The 25,339-nt window shown below is 42.7% G+C and overlaps 1 protein-coding gene across 3 annotated transcripts in view; it reads left to right on the top strand.

Moving 5' to 3' along the window:
- Window positions 1–3,894: 3,894 nt before the first annotated feature.
- The window catches only part of TRAPPC8 (trafficking protein particle complex subunit 8), a 121,448-nt gene continuing 100,003 nt past the window's right edge, over window positions 3,895–25,339 (top strand). For 2 of the 3 annotated variants that reach the window (XM_062201509.1, XM_062201508.1), the window contains exons 1-3: window positions 3,895–4,112; window positions 14,359–14,553; window positions 24,836–24,925. In XM_062201509.1, the coding sequence (XP_062057493.1) occupies window positions 3,956–4,112; window positions 14,359–14,553; window positions 24,836–24,925 (442 nt within the window). In that variant the 5' untranslated portion in view covers window positions 3,895–3,955. Of the gene's footprint in view, window positions 4,113–14,358; window positions 14,554–24,835; window positions 24,926–25,339 lie in introns of those variants that run through there. The other variant, XM_062201510.1, reaches the window with a different exon arrangement.

Raw genomic sequence — 25,339 nt, 5'->3', positions numbered from 1 at the left:
AGGAAAATGTAGGAAAGATTTGAAGAGCGAAGTTTCTCATTGAAAACACTATTTGTGGATCTATTACATGAGATTATCAGTACATAAGATAAGCTCAGGATTGGTACGTACAGCATGGATGAACTTTGAAATCTTTTGCTAAGTGAGAGAAACCAGACACAAAGACAGAATACTATAGGTGTCTGTGTATATGCAAGGCTGGAATAGATAAATTTGTACCAAAAGAAACTAGATTAGTGATTCCCAGTGGCTGGATAGAATGGGTGGATGCAGAGTGCCTGAAAATGGGTACTGGTTTGCCTTTTGGGTGACAAAAATGTTTTGGAATTTGATAATATCAATGGTTGCACAACTTTCCTGAACATGTCAAAAAATCACAGAATTTTATATTTGTATTTCTTTTTTAATAAATGCATATCATCAAATGATTGTGAAAAAAATATTTGCCAGTTTTGAGTTACATGCTCAATAAAACTATCATTTAAGAATAAGGATGCCGGCGCCGTGGCTCAATAGGCTAATCCTCCGCCTGCGGCGCCGGCACCCTGGGTTCTAGTCCTGGTCAGGGCGCCGGATTCTGTCCTGGTTGCTCCTCTTCCAGTCCAGCTCTCTGCTGTGGCCAGGGAGTGCAGTGGAGGATGCCCCAAGTCCTTGGGCCCTGCACCCACATGGGAGACCAGAAGCACTTGGCTCCTGGCTTCAGATCAGCTGCGGGCCGCAGCGGCCATTGCGGGGTGAACCAACGGAAAAGGAAGACCTTTCTCTCTGTCTCTCTCTCACTGTCCACTCTGCCTGTCAAAAAAAAAAAAAAAAAAAAAAAAAAAAAGAATAAGGACACTGCTGGGGGCCAGTGCTGTGGTGCAGTGGGTTAAAGCCCTGGCTTATAGCGCCAGCATCCTGTATGGGCGCCGGTTCTAGTCCTGGCTGCTCCACTTCTGATCCAGCTCCCTGCTAATGCGCTTGGGAAAGCAGTAGAAGATGGCCTAAGTCCTTGGGCTCCTGCACCCATGTGGGAATCCCAGAAGAAGCTCCTGGCTCCTTGCTTCAGATGGACTCAGCTCCAGCCATTGCGGCCATCTGGGGAGTGAACCAGCAGATGGAAGATGTCTCTCTGTCTCTATCTCTTTCTGTAACTCTGTGTTTCAAATTAATAAAATCTTTAAAATAGAAAAAAAAAAAACAGACTGTTGCTGTGGCACAGCCATTAAAGCTGCTGTTTGTGATGCCTACATTCCATATCGGTACACAGGTTCAAATTCTGGCTACTTTGCTTCCAATCCAGCTTGTAAGTACTTTTTTTTTTTTTTTTGTAAAGATTTACTTATTTGAGAGGTATATTGACAGGGAGAGAGAACGAGAGAAAGGGAGAGAAATCTTCCATATGCTGGTTCACTCCCTCTATGCCTGCAACAGTTGTGGCTGCACCAGGCTGGAGCCAGGTGCCTGGAACTCCATCCAGGTCTCCCACATGGGTGGAAGGAATAGGAGTGCTACACTATCATTTGCTACTTTCCCGGGTGTATTAGTAGGAAGCTGGATTGGAAACAAAATAGCCAGAACTTGAATGGATGCTCTGATAAAGGATGCAGGTATCCCAAGTGGTGGCTTAACCCACTGTACCACAATGCCCACTCTACTCAAATATATTAAAGAAGTGAATATTACGGTATGTGAGTTTCATATTAAAATTTAAAAAATCCGTATAGGCTAAATTACCCTTGAAACTCTTCTCAAAGTAAAATACAGGTAGTTTTACTCAGTATAAAAATAAATTGCCTTTAAAATGTTTATTTATTTGTTTGAAAGGCAGAGCGATAAGGGGGAAAGTGGCTATCTTCCACCTGTGGGTTCACTCCCTCAAATTCCTGCAACAGCCAGGGCTGGAGCCAGGAGCCAGAAACTCCATCTGGGTCTCGCAGATGCCCAGCAGGGACCCAGGTACTGGAGCCATCATCTGCTGCCTCATAGGGTTTGAGCTAGCTGGAAACTGGATAGGAAGTGGAGGTGGGACTTGAACCCAGGCACTCAAAACAGGATGTTGATGTCCCAAGTGGTAGCTTAACCTGCTGCATCACAATGCCTTTTTAACTTTTGAGTTCTAAAGTAGTAAGTTTGCATTTAGGAGCCCTCTCCCTCTACTCCTCAATGTATCTTATGACTTCAGTCACAGTTATGAGAGAGTCTCATAAAGTCTAACCATTCCAAAAGGATTTATGAGAAGAATTTTTCAAAAAAATAATTTTCATTAATTTTTTAAGTTCTACAAGGGTTTCATACTTTTTAAACATGTAATAATCTTACATATTTATGCTATTTCAAGTATCTACCCAGCCTTTACTAACTGAATCACAGTAATTGCCATTTCCATTCCCTTATCATTTCTTTGTTTGGAGCCTTTAAGCACCTGCCTTCCAGATCTTCATAAAATACATAATAGGCTATTGCGAACAAGATACTTTCTAAGAGGTGCTCAGGTGCAGAGAGGCAAGCAAGTGTATTTCCAGGCGTTCCGCTTATACTCCGCATCTCTTCAAAAGGATCTGTGTGGCCAAGGGACCCTATTGTCCTTTACCTCCCGTTTCTTAATTTATAGGAGAGAGGCTTACCTCTCCCGTCTGAAATTCTTGGCATGGTAAAAACCTCGTGCCAGAGTTAGACAATTCGAGATACTGATGTTAGAGAAGCCTCCTTTAATCAAGATATCGTAAAACCATGATAAAGCGCTGCATTTTCCTTGCTTACTACTTTTGGCATAGAAAGAAATCCACACAATGACACGAGAAATTCCTTTCCTCCATGTTTGCTTGTTCATAGGAGCAATATATAAAAACGGAAACTAGGAATGCAAGCCAGCTCGGGACTCCCAACAATGCCTAGACACTGGCTTCCGACTCTGCTCTGCCAGGAGGCGGACACCCGTGCGGAGGGTAAGAAGGAAGAAGCGGCGGACCCGCGACGCAGCCGCTCGCGGGCATACCCTTCCCCTGCGACCGACCAAGTGCAGCAGCGCGAGCTTTCCCTGACACGCCCGTCCACTGCAGTACCCGCCTCGGCACACTTTTCTGCCGTGGGTTGAGTCCACGCGTGTGGCAGTCAGAGGATACACGGCCAGTGCCGGGCGGCTCCAGAGAAACCACCCCCTCCCGGGCACCTGGCGGGCTGCACACCTCAGCAGGTGCCCTTCGGAGGCGGACAGCGCACAGCGAGACCGCAGGGAGCGGCGCAAGCAGCCACCGTAGACTCACTGCAGCTAGGCAGAGCCTTAAGGGCGCCAAATAGAGCAGGCCTACTCGGAAGAGTAATCGCAGGAACAGCCCTGACCGTGAACCGCCGCCGGAAAGCCCACCACACTGCACACAGGTTGAGAACACGGCCTAGAGCGGCGGTTCTTCCTCGCCCCGCCCAACACACGCGGCCACGCCCACGACCACGCCCACGGTCCCGCCCCGTAGATGGGGTCACCCGCACACCACTTCCGGTTCCAGCCTCCCAACCGGCCTCCGTCGCTCTCCGCCCTTCTCTCCTCTGCTCTGCACCCCGCCCCTACCGCCTCTCCGACCGTCACGTGAGGGGTGGGCGCGGAGGCTGCCGGGAGTAGTACTGCCGGTGGGTCAGGGTTCGGTCTTATCATGGCGGTTCCGGTCGGGCAGTGACCAAGGATTTGCTGTCCGGAGGACTAAGTGGACGTTGTGGGTGACTCCACCTATCTGAGTGGAATGCGAGGACGCCGGGGCGAGCGCTGAGGAGCGGCGGTGACGGGGAGGGGATCAGTGTTGCGTCCCCGGGAGCCGAGGCGGCGGCGTCTGTTCCTTCTCCTCGTCTCCAGGCTCCAGTGCGGGGCCCCGCCCGGCCGGGCTAGGCCGCCGGGCGGCGGCGGCGGTAGCTGCGGCAGCCGCCGGCTCAGCTGCTGCGGGAGGGCCGGAGCGCGGGTGGCACCGCCGCGTCTGCCGCGGCGATGGCCCAGTGTGTTCAGTCAGTGCAGGAGCTAATCCCGGACTGCTTCGTGCCCTGTGTCGCCGCGCTGTGCAGCGACGAAGCCGAGCGGCTCACTCGTCTCAATCACCTGAGCTTCGCGGAGCTGCTGAAGCCCTTCTCGCGTCTCACTTCCGAGGGTACGTGGTTGGCCGGCGTTTTCGCTGGGCTCCGGCGAAGCCTCGGCCGAGAGGAGGAAGTCCGGGGCGCGCGGGGCGAGACGCGCCGTGTTTACGTCCCGGAGCGGGTGGAGGGCGCTGGAGGCAGGCTGTCAAGACAGCTCCGACCCAGCCTCCCGTCTCTCTGAACAGCTCTTCCCTCGGATGGTGCCGGCGGTTCCGCAATTAGTGTAAAAAAGTGAGCTCCCGAGAAGGGCGTCGGTACTGTTCCCGGGGGCCGAGTGAGGAATCAGGCAGTTTGCAAGGCGCATAGGAGAGGATGTGGCTTCTTAGGCCGACGGGGACTAAGAGGAAGGGAAGACTTGTCATTCCCCCGCGGTGTTCAGCTGAACTCTTTGTTTAGGTCCTGAGTATTTCTAGCGTTGGGACTCAGTCTCAACTGTTGAGCTTTTTCACTTTTTCTTTGAGCACTTAAAAACATTTTCTTAGGTGTACAGTATTTGGCTTAACCTCTCTCAGGGAATGAAAGGTCGCGGTTACTCAGGGTATTTGGAGTTAATCTAGATTATAGGGAAAGGAAAATCCTAAAATTTGGTTTTTCAAATGGAAACTTAACTAGAGAGAGAAATGTATCCTGTTGAGGAATTGCCTGTTTTCTCCAGCTTTAAGCTCTTTGTTAAGGAAAATGCTATTGGTTAAACCATGTTTGTCATTTTATTACCCCAACAGTGCGCCAGGTAATGGTAGAATCAGTGTTTTGCAAGTGCATGTAAAGTTCTTTGTTCAGGTCTCTAAAATGAAGGCTCCCCTGTGCTGTACCATAACGCCTGCCCCTGGTGTGCTTCCACTTCCCCTCTGCAGACTGGCAAAGGAGGGAAGGAGTTGTGCATTAGTGACTAGGTGGAGGGTTAATAGTAAGGAGGACGGCAGTCTTTCCCTTTAATAAATCTGTGCCAAGTAATCAGCTATAATGTTTATTTGGTTCTGATGACGTTCGCTAAAAAACAATGCTATACTATAAATTCTTGTATTTATAAGCCACAGGTGTTCTTTGGGAAAAGTGCTCCATTACAGGTTAGCTGTATATGAAGGAGAGAGGGAGCTGTCCAAAAAAACTCTTGGATATTCGGCAGTCTGTACTTTAGTCATGACCTTAGCACCTCCAGTCTTGTATTAAGTCAACAAAAACAACAAACTGCCCCTCTATCCTGTACTTAAATTCTTAAAAACAAACAGAAACACTTGAGAACCAGTTTACTGTTTCCAACTTTATTAATAAATAATTAAATTAATACCTGATCCCTGCTTTATGTAGTTTTTCTCTCTTGGGTCTCATTAAATTCTATGTTATTCTCATTTAGAATTTTTATTATTTATTTGAAAGACATCTCTGCACAGGTGTCCGCTTCCTGACAGAGCACATTCAGAAACCAGTGTCTAGGCATTGTTGGGAGTCCCGAGCTGGCTTGCATTCCTAGTTTCCGTTTTTATATATTGCTCCTATGAACAAGCAAACATGGAGGAAAGGAATTTCTCGTGTCATTGTGTGGATTTCTTTCTATGCCAAAAGTAGTAGGCAAGGAAAATGCAGCGCTTTATCATGGTTTTACGATATCTTGATTAAAGGAGGCTTCTCCAACATCAGTATCTCGAATTGTCTAACTCTGGCACGAGGTTTTTACCATGCCAAGAATTTCAGATCCTTTGTCTATCTGCGAGTTGCAGCTGCTCCACTTCTGATCCAATTGCCTGCTGATGGGCCCGAGAAAGAAGTGAATGTTGGTCCAAGTGCTTGTGCCCCTGCCACCCACATGAATGGAGTTCCTGGCTCCTAGCTTCACAGCTGTCTGAGTAGTGAACCACTGGTACAAGATTCTGTCTGTTTTTCTCTGCCCTAACTTCCCCAACCCTGTCATTCTGCCTTCATAAACCTTAAGAGGAAAAAAAAAAAAAAACCTGGAGCCTGGAAGTCAATGTGAGTCTCCCCTGTTGGTATCAGAGACTAAGTACTTGAGCGATCACCTACTGCCTCCCAGAATGGTCATTAGCAGGAAGCTAGAATTGGAAGTAGAGCTAGGACTCAAACCCAGCCACTCTGATATAGGATGCAGGTGTCCTTAGTGGTGTCTTTGCTTTGCCAAATACCGACTCCTGAAGGCTACCACACTGGCCAGTGGTAACATAATGTGAGTCACATATATAATTGAAAGCTTTTAGTGGCCACATTAAAAAGATAAAAAGGAACAGATGAAATTAGTTTTGGCATACATTTCATTTAGCCCTATTATTTCTATAATGCTATCATTTCAGTGTGTAGTCTGTTTAAAAGTTACCGAGATATTTTACATTTTTTGGTAAGATTTATTTATTTGAAAGGTTTAGTTACTGAGAGAGGGAGAGTCAGAGAGAGAGATCCTCCAAGAGCCGGGAACTCTATCCAGCTCTCCAGTATGGGTGACGGGGCCCAATCCCTTGGGCCATCTTCCCCTGCTTTCCCAGGTGCATTAGCAGGGAGCTGGATCAGAAATGGAGCAGACAGGACTTGAACTGGTGTTCAGCGCTGGCCCCTTACATTTTTTTTTTTTAAGATTTATTTATTTGAGAGGCAGAGTTACAGACAGAAGGGAGGGAGAGACAGGAAGGTCTTCCATCTCCTGATTCACTCCCCAAAGGCCGCAGTGGCAGAGCTGGGCCATTCTGAAGCTGGGAGCCAGGAGCTGCTTCTGGGTCACCCACGTGGGTACAGGGGCCCCAGCATTTGGGCCATCTTTGACTGCTTTCTCAGGCCATTAGCAGGGAGCTGGATCAGAAGTGGAGCAGCTGGGACTCAAACCAGCCCTGCAGGCAGAGGCTTAACCTATTATGCCACAGCACCAGCCCTGGTCCCTTAGATTCTTTTTCATTACATTTGTGTGCATTTTATATTTACATTATATCTCAGTTTAACTAAACACATTTTAAGTAGTCACATGTCCCCTTTTCCTTCTGTATTGGACAGTGCAGTGATTGAGGCTCAATATTAGTACACTCCTGTTTTTAATGTTTATTAATTAAATTTTGTTTGTTTGTTTGAAAGGCAGGGTGAGAGAGAGATCCATGTGCTGGTTCACTCCCCAAATGCCTGCACTTGGGCCATCTGCTGCTGTTTTTCCAGGGAAATTAGCAGGGAGCTGGATTGGAAGTGGAGCAGCCAGATCTTGAACTGGCTCCCATATGGGATGCTGGCACTGCAGGTGGCAACTTTATCCACTGTGCTGCAACGTTGGCCTCACCTTAGGTGCATTTAAAAACCTGAGAGTTTTTTTTTTTTTTTTTTTTTAACTTATTTGACAGAGGCATAGACAGAGAGAATGGTCTTCCTTCCGTTGTTTCATTCCCCAAATGGCCAAATGGCCGCTACAGCCGGTGCTGTGCCCATCCGAAGCCAGGAGCCAGGTGCTTCGCCTGGTCTCCCGCGCGGGTGCAGGGGCCCAAGCACTTGGGCCATCCTCCACTGCCCTCTTGGGCCACAGCAGAGAGCTGGACTGGAAGAGGAGCAGCCGGGACTAGAACCTGGCACCCATATGGGATGCCAGCGCTGCAGGCGGAGGATTAATCAAGTGAGCCATGGCGCCGGCCCTGAGAGTATTTTTTTTTTATATTACAAGTGGTTGTATGTATTTTGATGATACTTGATATGTGTCTGAGACCTAACTTATTGCTCACACGTTTTGAGATCCTAATATTTAAGAATTTCCACTGACCATATGTTTCAAAGAGTAGAGGTATTAATATTAATTAAGTTGTATTGTTTAGACATTTTGTAAGTTTTCACTCTACTTAAACACTAACTTTTGAAAATACATGACTTTCATGTTTAAAAAGCATATTATTACATTTGGCACTCCATATCTTTTGAGTTCTGCACCCAGAACTGTGGACTAAAAGTATTTTAATATTAAATTGGATCTATACTGAACATGTACAGACTTTTTTTCATTTTCATTATTCCTTAAACAAAACAGTAAAACAGCTATTTGCGTAGCACTTACCTTGTATTCATTAGTATAAGTAATATAGAGATGATCTAATGTATACTGGAAGATATGCATAGGTTATATGCAAATACTGTGCCATTTCATACTCCTGTAAGAGACTTGAGCATCTGCAGATTTTGGATGAGGAGCTGAACGAGTCTGGATCCAATCCCTCAGATACTGAGGGATGACTAGTATCTTGAAATTGATTATAAAAGGGTCAAAAGTGTAAGAATAAAATGCAATTTTATGTAAATCTTAAACAGTTTTTGAGTGAACTAGGAAAATTGGCAGATTAGACTAGGAACCTTTGAAGAAACTTAATGCCTTTAGTTTTCTTAAATTTCTGTTAGAGATATTTCATCTTAAACTACCATGTTGATGTAACTAGGTAATCTCTAGAGTTTTTAAGTTTCAACCTATGATTAAAATTCAAATCCACATTTCAAAATTTAGATATAATTATTGTTTATATTATTTTTGTACATTTTATGATTTTTTTCCCTAGCCATTTAGGTTGGTATGCTAGATGAAAGCTTAAAAACATTATTATTTAATATTTCTAAATGCATTTTATAGAGTACCAGATGTGTAATATGCTTCCTGAAAAAGAGTCTTGTAATCATATTAAGTTTGCTTAGTATTGGAGAATTACAGTGTCATTTACACTCCAGCAAGACTTGTTATACAGAGAACATCTAAAATTGTAATCTATTGTTTTCCAAATTTATTTCAGTGTGGAATCAAGATTTCAGAAATAACTATTTTGAGGAATGGATATTCCATAGAACACATACTGGGAGATGTAACTTAATAATATAGTACTCAAGCCGGTGCTGCGGCTCACTAGGCTAATCCTCCACCTGTGGCGCCGGCACCCCGGGTTCTAGTCCCGGTTGGGGCCGCCGGTTCTGTCCCAGTTGCCCCTCTTCCAGGCCAGCTCTCTGCTATGGCCCGGGAAGGCAGTGGAGGATGGCCCAAGTGCTTGGGCCCTGCACCCGCATGGGAGACCAGGAGGAAGCACCTGGCTCCTGGCTTCGGATCGGCGCAGTGCATCGGCCGTAGTGGCCATTTGGGGAGTGAACCAGCGGAAGGAAGACCTTTCTCTCTGTCTCTCTCTCTCACTGTCTAACTCTGCCTGTCAAAATAATAATAATAATAATATATAGTACTCAAGAAATTACATTTTCTTAGTAACTTAAAGTATGTTAGTAGTAGAGCTGAGTTTCATTTTGAAAATGAACTGTTGCATATAAATTTGCCTCTTGTGATGTTATAATCTTAAGCCTTAATAAGGCTTTTGGATTTTTGTGTGTGTTTAAAAGTATTTCTCTTAATCATTCTTTGGTTTGCTTTCTTTATTAGATTGGTTTTGTGATACACTAGTGTATTACCTATCTGTTGTTTTGTAATAAAACTTAGTTCCTTAAAACAGAAGGCTTTATTATCTCAGTTTCTCAGGAATCTGGAGGTAGCTTAGTCTGGTGGTTCTGGCCACCCGGGTCTCTCCTGAAGTTGCAGTAGAGCTATGAGGAGCAGCTACAGGAATCAGGGGCTGGATGATCTGCTTCCAAGCTCATCATGGTTGTTGGCTAGTGTTAGTTCCTTACTGGCTGTCAGCCTGAGATCTCTGTTCTATGCCACGTGTACCTCTCCATAGGCTGAGTGTCCCTACCACATGGCAGTTAGCCTCTTTCAGAGTGAGTCATCAGTGAGAGAACCTAAGTTCGAAGCCATAGACTTTATCTCAGAAGTAAAATACTGTTGCTTTTGCTGTGTTCAATTTGTTAGCTCTGGAACATGGGGCAGGACTACAGAGTACGAATACCAGGAAATAGGGATCCTTGACTATTTCAGATGTTGGTTGCCATACCTAATCTGTTTTGGATTTGTCAGTAGGATTATCTAATAACTGATAAACTCCCCGTGAATATAGTGCAGAACTGCAGGAATATCATTTTGTGTTAACACTTATGAATATCAAAAGGTAACTGGCGGGGCCGGTGCTGTGGCATGGCGGTTAAAGCTACCGTTGGCAGTGTCGGCATCTAGTATGGGTACTGGTTTGAGTCCTGGCTGCTCCACTTCCGATCAACCTCTCTGCTATGGCCTGGGAAAGCAATAGAAGATGGCTCAAGTCCTTGGGTCCCTGTACCCTCATGGGAGACCTGGAAGAAGCTCCTGGCTCCTGGCTTCGGATTGGTGCAGCTCCGGCCATTACGGCCAGTTGGGGAGTGAACCAGCAGGTGGATGATCCATCCCTCCCTCCCTCCCTCCCTTTCTCTGTAACTCTGACTTTCAAATAAATAAAGATAATTTTTTTTTTAAAAAAGGTAACTGGCTAAAGGGAGTCTGCAGTTTGACAATTATGGACCAACTTTAAAGGAAATACTTATACAGTATGTTCCTAAAGATATCTGAACGCACCATAGTATTGCCTTTTGTTTACTTCTCTGATACATAATTAGGCCAGCTGGGATGTGTAATTATGGAAAGAGGCCTGCATGTGTGTATATTTAAGATTAGAAAGCATAATGATTACAGAAGAATGCAAGAAACACCCAGCTCCTCACTACCCAGAACTAGTAAAAATTAACCCTCTGTCATATTTGCTTATCTTTTTCTTTGTCTTAAAAAGAAATGAAGCATTAGACATATTAACTCCTCTTTCCACCTTTTCGTCCATTTGCATCCATCCCTCATTTTAGGCAACCACAATGATGGAATTGCATGTATACGTTCTGTACGTTATTTATAATACTAGTGTATATGTTTGTACCACATACATTATTTAAAAATACAGTTGTGTATTTTAAGATTTAGAAATTAACAGAAAGAGCACATAGGAAATTTAGAAAGACAATTTTTTATGGATATAACTATACTTAAAATATAGGCAGCATGGGCCTTTGGCCTAGTGGTTAGGGCCCCTGTGTCCTACATTGGGGTACCTGGGGTTTGATACTCAGCTTTGATGCTTGATTCCAACTTCTTGCGAGTGTAAACAATAAGAGGTAATGATAATTGACTCAAGTAATTGGGTTCCTGCCACCTACATGGGAAACCTATTTTGAGTTCCCTGCTTGACCAGCCCTAGCCCATGCACAGCGATCAGGGAGTAAACCACTGGATGAGAGCACTCATGTTCACAGGTGCACATGCATTCTCCCTCTTCCTTTTTCTCTCCCCTCAACCCCCCTCACCCTGCCTCACTCTCCTTTCTCTGCCTCTTAAATGAATAAATAAATTGAAAAAATAGGCTAGCTTATTAAAAGGCCGTTGTTTGGTGTAAGGCATTTTCTACTGGGGAAAAAAAGTTTTAAACATTTTTAATTATTAAAAATCTCCTATCTGGTTGGTTTACTCCCTAAATGCCACAACAGCCAGAACTGGACCAAGGTGAAGACTGGAACCAGGAACTCAATCTGGGTCTTTCATGTGGGTGGTTGGGGATCCCACTACTTACCTGCTCCTCCTAGGATGTGTGATAGCAGGAAGCTGGATTTGGGAGTAGAGCTGGGACTCAAACTTCAGGTGCTTTGATATGGGACAGGACCATCCAAAGCAGCATCTTAATCACCATGCCCTATACCCACCCCGGATGGCACTTTTTTCATGAGTAGGTCCCCAAACACATTATATAAGTTGTTTCCTTGTATATAATGACCTGTGATGCAATTGAAAAAGATGATGCACCTGCTTCTAATATGGCCTCCGTCACTTATTGTCAGGCACAGTACTCACTGATTTATACTTACTGTATCCTGTGTAGCAGTATCTTACCTAAAGCCTTAAAATAACCCTGTGAAGTAGTTATTAATCATGTATTAAATATTAGGAAATTGAAAGACGCAAAAAGTTAAAAAAAGTTGTTCCAGATAACCCAGTTGACAAGTTGTGGTTTGGGATTTAAATAAGGTCTGACTCCAAAAGCTGGGGACTTATTCATTGTAATGAACTGCTTCCAAACTAACCGTCTTGTTGGATTATGCTCACATTTCCTAATGTGGTCTGTGGGCTCTGTCTTCTTGCTACCATTGCCTCAAGCTGTTTCCTTTGCTGACGCTCTGAACTGCTGGTTATAAATTTCAGAGACTGGGGCAAAGACTTCATTAGCAAAGGTGGAGGCAGGAGCTATTGGAGTGGGAGAAGGGATGTGGCATTGATTATAATTATTATTTCTAAGCAGTAAGCATGCTAGCCAAGTTTAATGAAGAGAGTGCACTTGATGGACCAGGTAGGCATCTCAGGAAAGAACTGAGAGCCCAGTCTGTATTTAGACTGCAGTTTTTATGGATATGGGTATGGACCCTCTATTTACCCTCACCCTTCCCTCTGGGATTATTTACTTTTAAAGATGTATTTATTTATTTTGAAAGTCAGAGTTAGAGATACACAGAGAGGGGGAGGGGGGAAGAGAAAGAGAGAGAGATCAGTCTTCCATCCACTGGGTCATTCCCCAAGTGGCTGCAATGGTTGGGACTGAGTCAGGCCAAGGCCAGGAATCAGGAGCTTTATCTCGGTCTCTATGTAGGTTTAGGGGCCCAGGCACTTGGTCCAACTTCCGCTGCTTTTCTCAGGCTATTAGCAGGGGCTTGGATTGGAAGTAGAGCAAGCAGGATGTGAACCAGCACCCATTTGGGATGCTGGCATCGCAGGTGGAGGCTTTACCCACAATGCCAGCCCTTGACTTTATTTTTATTTTTTTTTTTAAGATTTATTTATTTATTTGAAAGGCAGAGTTACAGAGAGGCAGAGAGAGAGGTCTTCCATCTGCTGATTCACTCCCAAATGACCACAATGGTCCAAGCTGCGCCAATGAGCCAGGAGCTTCATGTGTCTCCCACGTGGATGCAGGTGCCCAAGGACTTGGGCCATCTTTCACTGCTTTCCCAGGCCACAGCAAGGGCTGGATTGGAAGAGGAGAGCCGGGACTTGAACCAGTGCCCATATGGGATATGGCACTGCAGGTGGCAGCTTTACCTGCTACGCCACAGTGCCGTCCTTCCCACCCCACCCCAGACTTTAATTTTTAGGACCATTATAGGTTCCCGGCACACGAGTGTGAAAATACAGGGTTCTTATGTATTCCCTGTCCCTACACATGCACAGCTTCCCCCATTATCAACATCCTGCACCAGGGCAGACATTTTTTAAAGATGTATTTATTTATTTGAAAGAGTTACAGAGAGAGAGAGAAAGAGGGAGGGAAAAGGAGGGAGGGAGAGGGAGAGCGGGAGATCTTCCATCTCCTGGTTCACTCAGATGCTGCAATAGCCAGGGGAGCTTCTTAAGGGTTTGCCACATGGGTGCAGGGGCCCAAGCACTTGGGCCATCTTCTTTGCTTTTGCCAGGCCATTAGCAAGGAGCTGGATCAGAAGTGGAGCAGCTGGGACTTGAACCCATGCCCATATGGTTTGCTGGAGTTGCAGGTTTTACCCACTATGCCATAACACTGGCCCTGGGCATTTAAAAAAAAAAATATTTATTTATTTATTTGAAAGTCAGAGTTACACAGAGAGAGGAGAGGCAGAGCGAGAGCGAGGTCTTCTATCCGCTGGTTCACTTCCCAATTGGCCACGACGGCTGGAGCTGTGCCGATCTGAAGCCAGGAGCCTCTTCCAGGTCTCCCACGTGGGTGCAGGGGCCCAAGGACTTGCCATCTTCTACTGCTTTCCCAGGCCACAGCAGAGACCTGGATGGGAAGTGGAGCAGCTGGGTCTTGAACCGGCACTCATATGGGATGCACGGTGCTTCAGGCGAGGCCATTAACCTGCTGCACCACAGCACCGGCCCCGTGGGCATTGGTTTTTATGATCATAAAACAAAGGCTGAGAATGTAGGCAGAAGACTGGAGAAAATAGAAGGAAGCCCAAAGCAGCATTGCCCTTTATTTATACCACATACTTTCACTACCCTTTGAGCAGCCTTAGTGTGAGGTGAGAATTAGAGAAGGTGGTTGGTTTTTGAGAACTTCAAACATAGAAGATAGAACCTGTAGTAGGAAATTACGAACAGTAGCATTGTCGAAGAGGAAGAAATCTTATGATTAATATTAGACTGTTTAGCTAACCCTTTTGGTATCTAAGGGAACATTGAAAAACCACTTATATTTCTAGAAGAATGTTCCACTTGGAATTTCTGGTTTTCTGATTTGAGCATCCATTTTGTTTGTAAGCTGTTAACCCAATTTGGGGTTATTATTCACTGTGTAAAATTAATTTCAAGCTTTTTCTTTCTTTTTTTTTAAGTTCACATGAGAGATCCTAATAATCAGCTTCACATAATTAAAAATTTGAAGATAACAGTAAGCAACATTATCACCCAACCGCCACAGCCTGGAGCCATTCGGAAGCTTTTGAATGATGTTGTTTCTGGCAGTCAGCCTGCAGAAGGATTAGTCGCTAATGTGATTACGGCAGGAGATTATGACCTTAACATCAGTGGTATGTAACAAGGTGTATTGTTATTTCTTATGAAATTTTATTTTGTTAGGAAAAGTAATTCTGTGACTTGGAGATTATTCTACAAGTGTTTAAGTGCTTACTGAGTGCTAGAGCCTAGAAAGACAATTGTGAAAAACAGTGCCAGGAACTTTGGCTCATTAATTTATTCTACTATTTAAAGGAATATCTCTAATATATGCCTAATAAGTAATTGTTGAGTGAAAGAACTCAAAGTAGATATAAAACAACATTCTTTTGTCACATAAATAATTTCATATAAAGCATTAAGTTATATTTTTATTTTGCTTAGTATTAAATTGAAATGTTTATAAGATATGTTAATATATAATCTTTTATCAGTGCTTAATCTGACTTGAATGGTATATGTTCTCATAACAAAACTGCTGGTGAAATTCCATGTTAATATTTGATGTGATTCTTTTCTAGTGTTAAAAATCTTTGCATATTGAAGGCCATAGGGTAGTTTTTTTTTTTTTTTTTTTTTCTTTTTTGGCCAGGCAGAGTTAGACAGTGAGAGAGAGAGACAAAGAGAAAGGTCTTCCTTCCGTTGGTTCACTCCCTTAATGACGATGCACCGATCCGAAGCCAGGAGCTGGGTACTTCCTCCCGGTCTCACATGTGGGTGCAAGGACCCAAGCACTTGGGCCATCCTCTGCTGCCCTCCTGGGCCACAGCAGAGAGCTGGACTGGAAGAGGAGCAACCGGGACTAGTACCCGGCACCCCAACTGGGACTAGAACCTGGGGTGCCAGCGCCGCAGGCAGAGGATTACAAGTGAGCCATGGCGCTGGCCTAGATTTTTTTTTTTAAGATTTATTTTTGTTTATTTGAAAGACAAAGTTGCAGAGAGAGGTACAGACAGAGAGTGCAATCTTCCCGCTAGTTCATTCCCCAAATGGCTGCAATGGTCAGAGCTGAGCTGATCCAAAGGACCCAGGAGTTCTGTCCAGGTCTCCCGTGTGGATGGCATGGTCTCAAATACTTGGACTATCTTCTCCAGCCTTCCCAGGCACGTTAGCAGGAACTCTATCCAGTTCTCATATGGAATGCTGGCATTGCAGGCGGCAGCTTAACCTGCTGTGCCACAACACTGGCCCTTAAGTAATATTTTTATATGTCTGTCAATGGCTTAGTCAACTTTAAATTTTATTAATTGGCTTCTTATTATGATTGATGAGAATGTATCATAGTTAATCTCCTTCCTATTTTTCCTCATTTCCCTAATAGTTTATATTCACAGTTTATAGTGTAATGACTAAATGTTCACTGCTGAGCCAATTATCAAGCTTCTTTATACAGTGTTTTGTTTTCTCAGAAGTTGGTAATTGTCTTTTTTTTTTTTTTTAAAGATTTACTTATTTTATTTGAAAGGCAGAGTTAGAGGCAGCAGCAGAGAAAGAGAGAGAGGGGTCTCCCATCCACTGGTTCACTCTCCAAATGGCTGCAACAGCTGGAGCTGTGCTGATCTGAAGCCAGGAACCTGGAGATTCTGGGTCTCCCATGTGGGTGCAGGAATCCAAGGACTTGGGTCATCTTCTACTGCTTTCTCAGGCCATAGCAGAGAGCTGGATTGGAAGTGGAGCAGCTGAGTCTTGAACTGGCGCCCATATGGGATGCCGGGACTGCAGAAGGCAGCTTTACCCGCTAAGCTACAGCATCGGCCTCAGTAATTGTCTTTTTAAAAACGTATTGTTTAGAGTTCTTTATATCTATCTCTGGTTTCTCAAAGTTCTCAACAGGATATTCTGTTTGACAGATTTATTTGTCAGATGACCCATTTATTAAGATCTCCTTTTGGAAGTGTTCTCTCTCTGTACTGCCTGTGTTGTCAGTGGCTATGGTTATTCTTCAATAAGGAAAAAATTGCTTCTTGGGAGTAAAGAAATCTTAGATATTACAGTAATTTTTATCTCCCTGAAGAGTCACAGTGCATAAAAAAGATGCGATATATCTGTGGTGTTACTAAAAGGATTTTTGATGCTGGAGACAGTGATTAGGAGAAAAGTCTTAAAAATTCTTACTCTGGGAAGGTAATGAAATAAAAGTTCAGAAACACTATTCTACTCCATTTTGGGCTGATTACTCCATAAGGCCTGCTCCACAGTCATCATATTGGGATTTGTTTCCTTCTGTTCTCTTCTCTGTAGTCTTTCATTCATAGCTTTTTTTTTTTTTTTTTTTTTGGTGTATTTTCTTGACTTAATGAAGGACATCTACAGTATAACTTGCTGAGAAAGGGTACATGGAAGGTAACACTCTTGAGAAGTCTAAAAATACTCTAACTTTATATACTTGATTGATGGTTTGACTAAATGTATTAGAAGTCATTTTCCTCAAAATTGATTTTCTTTTAGTTTCTATTATAACTCTTTAAGAAGGTAAAAGTCATTATTATTCATATTCCCTCCATCTGTCCAGCTTTCTGAAACTCTTTATTTCTGCTGTTTGGAAATTTCATGTTGGACATATTATAATTCCTTTTTCACTTGTATACTCAGCAACTCCTTTTGTTAGCATGGTCATGCATACTCTTTCGTCCAGAGAATTTTTGTTGTATTCTTTTTGGTTAATTTCTTCATTGTTTTCTGTTTTCTTTCTGGAACTAATGTTAGTTGATTTAGAACTTCCTGAATTGATTCTCTAAGTTTTTTTTCCCTAATATTGTCCTCTTTTTTTCTTTCCATGTGTTTTCGGGGAGATACCTGTGACTTTATGCTCTGACTCTTCTATTGAAATTTTAATGTTTTCTGTCTTATTTTAAAAGCTATTTCTTTGTTTCTTGAATTTTCATTTTTGTGCTATACTGTTCTTGTTTCACATTGTGGTGTCTTTTTTTTTTTTTTTTTTTTAATTTGACAGGTAGAGTTATAGACAGTGTGTGAGAGAGAGAGAGAGAGAAAGGTCTTCCTTCCATTGGTTCACTTCCCAAATGGCCGCTATGGCTGGTGCTGCACCAATCCGAAGCCAGGTGCCTGGTGCTTCTTCCTGGTCTCCCATGCGGGTTCAGGGGCTCAAGTACTTGGGCTATCCTCCACTGCCCTCCTGGGCCACAGCAGAGAGCTGGACTGAGAGAGGAGCAACTGAGACCAGAACCCTGTGCCCATATGGGATGCCGGCTCCGCAGGTGGAGGATTAACCAATTGAGCCACGATGCCAGCCCCTTATGTTGTGGTGTCTTAACCCTGCAGATATTAATAAATTGATGCTGGCTTATTTCTGTGTCATTCAGATTATTCCTCAGTTTGGGTTGTTCTCATTTTCATGTTGGAAAGTTGAACTCAAACAACTGGCAAGCCATTGACATTATTTTATATTTCAAACTGAAGTATTAAAGCCCTGACTATGAAAACCTTATTAGTGAACTCCTTACTGGGTATTAAGGCTGTGAGTAGGCTAGAGGGTTGTTTAGTTTTTGTTATTTATTATTCTTTTATTTGGAGCTATTTAGTTTCTTATCTCTTTCTATTAAAGAAAAAAGAAACATTAAAAAGGAGGATGAATTATCAATTCTGTTGTCTGGCTATCTGTGTACTGAGGGACCTTATTATAAATTTGCTTTTAAACAGCCTGTTAAAGTGGTTGGGGAGTTTATAGAAACAATGTAGTTGTGATTTGGTTATGTGAATTTATTTTAGCTGATAATATTACATGTATTCTCAGGTCTTTGCCAGTAACTCTTCAGAGGGGATTATGTGCTCTTTGGTTCCAAAGAGGTAGAGGCAGCACTGTAGTTGAACTGTTTGTATTTTTTACTTGAAAGGCAGAGTGGCAGAACAAGATGTTCCATCGGTGGTTGTCTCCCCAAATGCCTGCAACAGCCGCTGCTCTGCCAGGCTGAAGTCAGTATCTGAACTCTGTCCGGGTCTTACATGTTGGAGGCAGGGATCCAGGCACTTGGGCCATCTTTTGTTGGCTTCCCAGGAGCATTAGCAAGGAGCTGGATTGGAAGACCATCCACATGGAAGAACGTGGGTGGAGCTTTGACCCAGCTTTGACCAGGCTAGCCTGGGTTGTTGTGGCCATTTGTGAAGTGAACCAGGAGATAGAAAACCTGTGTCTCTGTTCCTCATGGTCTCTCTGTCACTCTGCCTTTCAAATATATAAATAAATTTTTTTTAGTTTCTTTTTTTTTTTCTTTTGTTTAAATTTATTTGACAAATAGAGTTAGACAGTGAGAGATCGCTGCCGATCTGAAGCCAGGAGCCAGGTGCCCCTTCCTGGGTGCAGGGGCCCAAGCACTTGGGCCATCCTCCACTACATAAATAAATTTTTTTTAAAAAAGATACATCTTTAAGGGGCTGGCGCTGTGGCGCAGCGGGTTAATGCCCTGGCCTGAAGCGCTGAAATCCCATATAGGTGCCGGTTCTAGTCCCGGCTGCTCCTCTTCCCATCCAGCTCTCTGCTATGGCCTGGGAAAGCAGTACAAGACGGCCCAGGTCCTTGGGCCCCTGCACCCGCGTGGCAGTCCTGGAAGAAGCTCCTGGCTCCTGGCTTCGGATCGGCGCAGCTCCAGACGTTGCGGCCATCTGGGGAGTGAACCATCAGATGGAAGACCTCTCTCTCTCTGCCTCTCCTCTCTCTGTGTAACTCTGACTTTCAAATTAATAAATAAATCTTAAAAAAAAAAAAGATAAATCTTTAAGAGGAAAAGAATCCCAAGTGATTAGGATAAATGACATACTAGACAATAAGTTTTTCTTCAGCTTCTTCCCTGCTGCTTTAAGGCACCTCTTTTCAACTTTTTTTTTTTTTTTTTATGACTTTGAAAACAGAACAAGATATGATGAAGTACTGAGTTCATTTGAATAAAATTCCATTTAACAGAATACTCTTTGGGAATTATTAAGAGGGCTTTATTCATTTCTGTTTCAGAAGTAGATATTATATATTTACCTCAGAACCCCAGCTTAACAGTGCCATGTTTTCTTAATTCAGATCAGTCATTTAAAGCTAATGTTCCTTGGTACAGTAATTGGAAAGACACATTGATGGAACTGAAAGTATCTTTGTTATATACAGGTATTTCTTGTGGTGGTTTCAGTTTTCCAGATTATTCTCATTTTGCTCCTTGGATACTTTTTTCCACTCAGCTGTAACTTTTTAGTATTTGTCTTAATTAATATGTCTACTTAGTTTTTCTAAAATGTGGGAGGACTAATTATGCTTATTCAACTTTTGTTTCTCTCCTATCACTTTTGAGGGGTTTTCAAACAGCTCATGGAGGGGCCTGCATTGTGACATAGTGGGTTAAGCCACCGCCTGCAGTGCCAGCATCCCGTGTGGGCACTGGTTTGTGTCCCAGCTGCTCCACTTCCTATCCAGTTCTCTGCTTATGGTCTTAGAAAGCATGAAAGATGGCTCAAGTGATTGGGCTCCTGCCCCCCACATGGGAGACCTGGAAAAAGCTCCTGGCTTCAGCTTGCCCAGGCTTGGCCTTTGTGACCATCCGGGAAGTAAACCTGCGTATGGAAGATCTCTCTCTTTCTCTCCCTCTCTGTCTGTAACTTGTCTTTCAAATGAATAAATAAATCTTAAAAAAAAAAAAAGAACAGCTTATAGAGATGCACATGTTTGGCCTAGTGGTTAAGACACTAGTTAGGATGCCTGATTTCTCACATTGAAGTCCTTGGGTTCTACACCCAGCTCTGACTCCTGACTCCAGCTTCCTGCTAATGTGAACCCTGGGAGGCAGTAGGTGATGACTCAAATAATTGGGTTGTTATCACCCACATGGGAGATCTGAATTGAGTTCTAGACTCCTAAATTTAACCTGGCTGATTCACAGCTGTTGCAGGCATTTGAGGGGTGGATGTCAACCAATCGATTGGTGTACACTGTCTCTTTCTGTGTCTCAAGAACAAAAACAGTTCATTGAAAATATGTATTATGAAAAAAATAATTTTAAAAATTTGCATCTTAATAAACATCCTTTAATTTCAGTTTTCCATTAACTTTTTGAAGTGTTATCACATTACCCATCATGTTTATTTTTGTTTCCCAACATTGGGTACCATATCCAGGCATTTCCATTAATAGAATAGGTTTAACTGCATCTTGTTTTGATAAAGTGGAAAAACACATTCCCTTCTTTGCTAAGACCAAGCAGTTCTGGGTAAATTTTCAACTAGTAGGGTGACATGGTTGCTGTTTGAATTCTAAACAAAGGACATGTAGGATTGGAAGAGGATATGCAAAGTAATGATTTCACCCCAAAATAAACAAGAGAATTTTGAGCAGGAAAGGATGGTCATTATGTGTTTCCTGTTAACATGAAGATTTTCAAAAGTATAATTTTATTTCCCACTTTCTACAAAAATGTCATTTGCTTTGAAGGATGCCTTTCATTTACTACTATTTAACAAACTTGGAGGAAGATTTCCTGTTTAGCCTTTCAAGGAAACATTTAGCTGAAGGGAAAACTTAACCTTATCAACCTAAATGTGGTCTGTCTGAATTGATGAAATGCAATTCTGCCAGATATATTAAGTCTGTTCCTCATATCCTTAGTTGAGTGCCTAGTATCTTCCTGCAGCACTATTTAGGAAGTTAATTCAGTTTAAGAACGTCTGTGTGCGTGTGTGTGTGTATTTTGCTTTGTTTTGGCACTTCCATTTTAATTATATATACGTTTCTACAGCAAAAAACTATAAAACAAGGTACAGAGAGGTCTAGCCTCTCTCCATGTTCTATAGTGCCTTTCTCGTCTCTCAGCACCTCTCTCCCTGCTAGATAATTAAATCAATCAAATTTCTCTTTCTGGAATTTCTCTTTGAAAATATAAGCCAATACATGTGCAGTGCCTTTCTGTTTTCTTCCACAAAAATTCATGTTATTTTGCTGCTTTTTAAATTCCCATATCTGGGAGACACTTCATTGCAATATATGGAGACTTTCCCCTTTCTCTTATAGCTACATAGTGCATCCGTTTAATGACTGTACCACAGATTATTTAACACCACCCCCATCCATTTGACAAACTCCTTCTCTTGTGACTACACTTACCTATTTGTCAATTTTTTTTAAACTTTTATTTAATGAATATAAATTTCCAATGTACAGCTTATGGATTACAATGGCTTCCCCCTCCCATAACTTCCCTCCCACCCGCAACCCTCCCCTCTCCCGTTCCCTCTCCCCTTCCATTCACATCAATTTTCATTTTCAATTCTCTTTATATACAGAAGATCAATTTAGTATACATTAAGTAAAGATTTCAACAGTTTGTACCCACATAGAAACACAAAGTGAAACATACTGTTTGAGTACTAGTTATAGCATTAAATCACAATGTACAGCACATTAAGGACAGAGATCCCACATGAGGAGCAAGTGCACAGTGACTCCTGTTGTTGACCCAACAAATTGACACTCCCTAGGCTGTCATCATGAGTTGCCAAGACTATGGAAGCCTTCCAAGTTCACCGACTCTGACCATATTTAGACAAGGTCATAAAAGACAGGGTGAGGATAGTAACCAATAAGAGTGGCATTAACCAGGTCTGAACAATTAAACAGCATTAAGTGGGGAAGAGGACCATCAGTACACACAGGTTGGGAGTAGAGCCATTGGAGGTAGAGTAGAGGTTATGATTACGAAGGAATGAGGCCCAAGTGCGCTAGACAGGGTCTAGAACAAAGGACAGAGTCATTATTAGAGGAGCTAAGAAAGGTGCTGTCTAAGCTACAATTAAGTTTTCTGATTGAGAGGCAAATAGAACCTGACAGAAGGGGCTTGGTAATAATCTGTTGGGCTTTAGGCCTTGTAAGTTAAGAGGCCCAGACCTATCTATCTCTTCACATGGGGTACATCCTAAGGGAGGTGTGAACCTCCTAGGGGAAGGCACTCTGTTGACTTTCATTACTTGGCTGGCCTGGGAGGAGAGCTGGCCAGGTAAAGGCAGGGGGCATCTCTAACAAGAAATTTACAGTTCTGCCTGCAATGTTGCTGACCCTACTTGGCCATCCCCTCAGGTGCAGTGGTCACTTTGGAAGCTGGGCTGAGGGAAGGGCTTTTCAGCTTAGAGCCAATAAGATCTGTGGCTCTGACCTGGGCATCCTTCGACTCCAGGGCAGGTCCATTTCCAGTGATCCAACTCTTGGCAGAGCTGCCAGGGCTCTTCACAAGTTGACTTCTGCTGAGGCCCAGGCTTACCGCATTGAAAGCCACTGCAGTGGACTGGCCTGTTGGGTCTCCTTGAGGGCAGATCACTGTACAGATCAGCCATTACCTATTTGTCAAATTTAAGCAGTATTGAAACAACAGAGTAAATAAAAAATAATGAATAATCAGTAATTTCCTCATATCTACATAGATTTTGTCTTATTTAGCCAAAGTTCTCATTATCTTTTTTCTTTTCATGTTATTAGTGCTAAATAAAAATATGCCTTTATTTTACAGATAGAGGCTAATTTTGACTGATTTAGAAAGGGGAGGATACATGATAAGGATTTATGAGAAAATTGGTTTCATATTCTAACAGATATTACTATCTGTCATTCTCCAGTTTTTCATGTAGATTATTCTATTTCACCATTTGAACATGAAGTTGTTACTATAATATAACTAAATATAACTGTACTATTATATATTTATTTATTTATTTATTTGTGAGGCAGAGTTACAGACAGAGAGAACTTCCAACAGCCAGTTCAATCCCCAAATGGCCTCAATGATCCCAAGCCAGAAGCTTGGGATAAAGTTTGGTGATCCTCATAAATACCTAGGAATGGAGTGTCCTTTGAGTAAAGCTGTGATGTAGTAATCTGTCCAAATATATTGAAATGATTCAGTTTAAGTGAATTCAGATGAAACAAATAGTTGTAAAATGCTTAGTATGGCCGGCGCCGCAGCTCAATAGGCTAATCCTCCGCCTTGCGGCACCGGCACACCAGGTTCTAGTCCTGGTCGGGGCGCTGGTTCTGTCCCGGTTGCCCCTCTTCCAGGCCAGCTCTCTGCTGTGGCCAGGGAGTGCAGTGGAGGATGGCTCAAGTGCTTGGGCTCTGCACCCCATGGGAGACCAGGATAGGCACCTGGCTCCTGCCATCGGATCAGCGCGGTGATCCGGCTGCAGTGCGCCAGCTGTGGCGGCCATTAGAGGGTGAACCAACGGCAAAGGAAGACCTTTCTCTCTGTCTCTCTCTCTCACTGTCCACTCTGCCTGTCCAAAAAAAAAAATTGCTTAGTATGAAGCAAAAGAGTTGACATTCTTAAGAATCATATGCATGGGGCTGGCACTGTGGCTTAGCAGGTAAAGCCACCACCTGCAGTGCCAGCATCCCACATGGGCATTGGTTTGAGTCCTGGTTGTTCCACTTCCGATCCAGCTCTCTGCTGTGGCCCGGGTAAGCAGTAGAAGATAGCCCAAGTCCTTGGGCCCCTGCACCCACGTGGGAGACCTGGAAGAACCTCCTGGCTCCTGGCTTCAGATCTGCTCAGCTCTTGACTGTTTTGGTCATTTAGGGAGTGAACCAGCGAATGGAAGATACTCTTCTTTCTCTCTCTCTCTCTCTGCCTCTTCCTCTCTGTAATTCTTCCTTTCAAATAAGTAAATAAATCTTTTTAAAAAATCACATGTATGTATACAAAAAAAGTGGAAATATACCTCTTTGTATTTGATTATAAGGTAATTATCCTTTGAAATTCTACCTAATAATCTGATTAGGTTATAGAGTTTAACAGCTGTAGCCGTGTTGACATTTTGAGCCAAATGATTTTTTGTTTTTAGTGGCCTTCTTCTCTAGTGCATTGTAAGTTTTTTACCTTTACTGACCTCTTTACCTAGATACAAGTAGCATCCCTTCCCTCATTGTGACAGCACAAAATATCTCCATACCATTGCCAAATGTTTCCTTGGAATCAATATCTTATTTGAGAACCGCTTTGCTAAAGTGATATAATTTTGAAAAGGATCAATTTATGACAGTGTGATCAGTGTCAGGGCACAAAATTTAGTTCTAAAATCTTTTTACTCACATATGTAATATATTGAGCATTAATAGGTAAGTAGGTTATGGGAACATTGTATGGGCTTGGGAATAATTCACCTTTATTTTTGCAAATACATATGCTTTTATGTGTGACTATATTTATGAGATTGGCATAAACACACACTAATGCATGTGTTTGTCTAAATACACAGTGGAAAATGCTTGGTTACTGCCAGAAGTGACCTTTCATACTTTTTAGGAATATAGACTGAGATTTTGTTTGTTCTGAATTGTTTGTATTAAGGAATTTTAACCATTTTGTGTATTACTTTTAGCTACTACTCCATGGTTTGAGTCTTATAGAGAGACCTTTCTTCAGTCAATGCCTGCCTCAGATCATGAATTTCTGAACCACTATTTAGCATGTATCCTTTGAACTTTGTTTCCTTAAAATCAAATGTTAATGAAGTTACTAATCTCAGAAATAGTTAAATGAAGGCAAAATTGTTGAGAGGACATGGAGAACACAAACATTTCTTTTATTGATAATGTGTCAGATTTTGTTTTGTTAAATAACATCCTAAGTACAGAACTTCTGTAGTAAATTAATTTTTTATTATAAGACTTTTAAGGACTTATTATTTTTCCTTATTCTAGCTTGCTAAAAAGATTTTAAAACCATTTTGGAATGAGGAAATATATAAATGGTCATTGTTAACTGCATTTGCTGACTGCCTAAGAATTAGTTGCTTATTCTATAGCACAGATGTAGATCATTTTCTGTATTTTAGTAACCTTTTTATCCTTATGGAACATTGTCATATTTTAATTTTCTTGTT

Source organism: Lepus europaeus, chromosome 9, assembly GCF_033115175.1.
Source record: "Lepus europaeus isolate LE1 chromosome 9, mLepTim1.pri, whole genome shotgun sequence".
In the NCBI taxonomy this organism is placed as follows: domain Eukaryota; kingdom Metazoa; phylum Chordata; class Mammalia; order Lagomorpha; family Leporidae; genus Lepus; species Lepus europaeus.
Note: the sequence above shows the minus strand (reverse complement) of the source record. Positions and strands in the feature narration are given on the sequence as shown.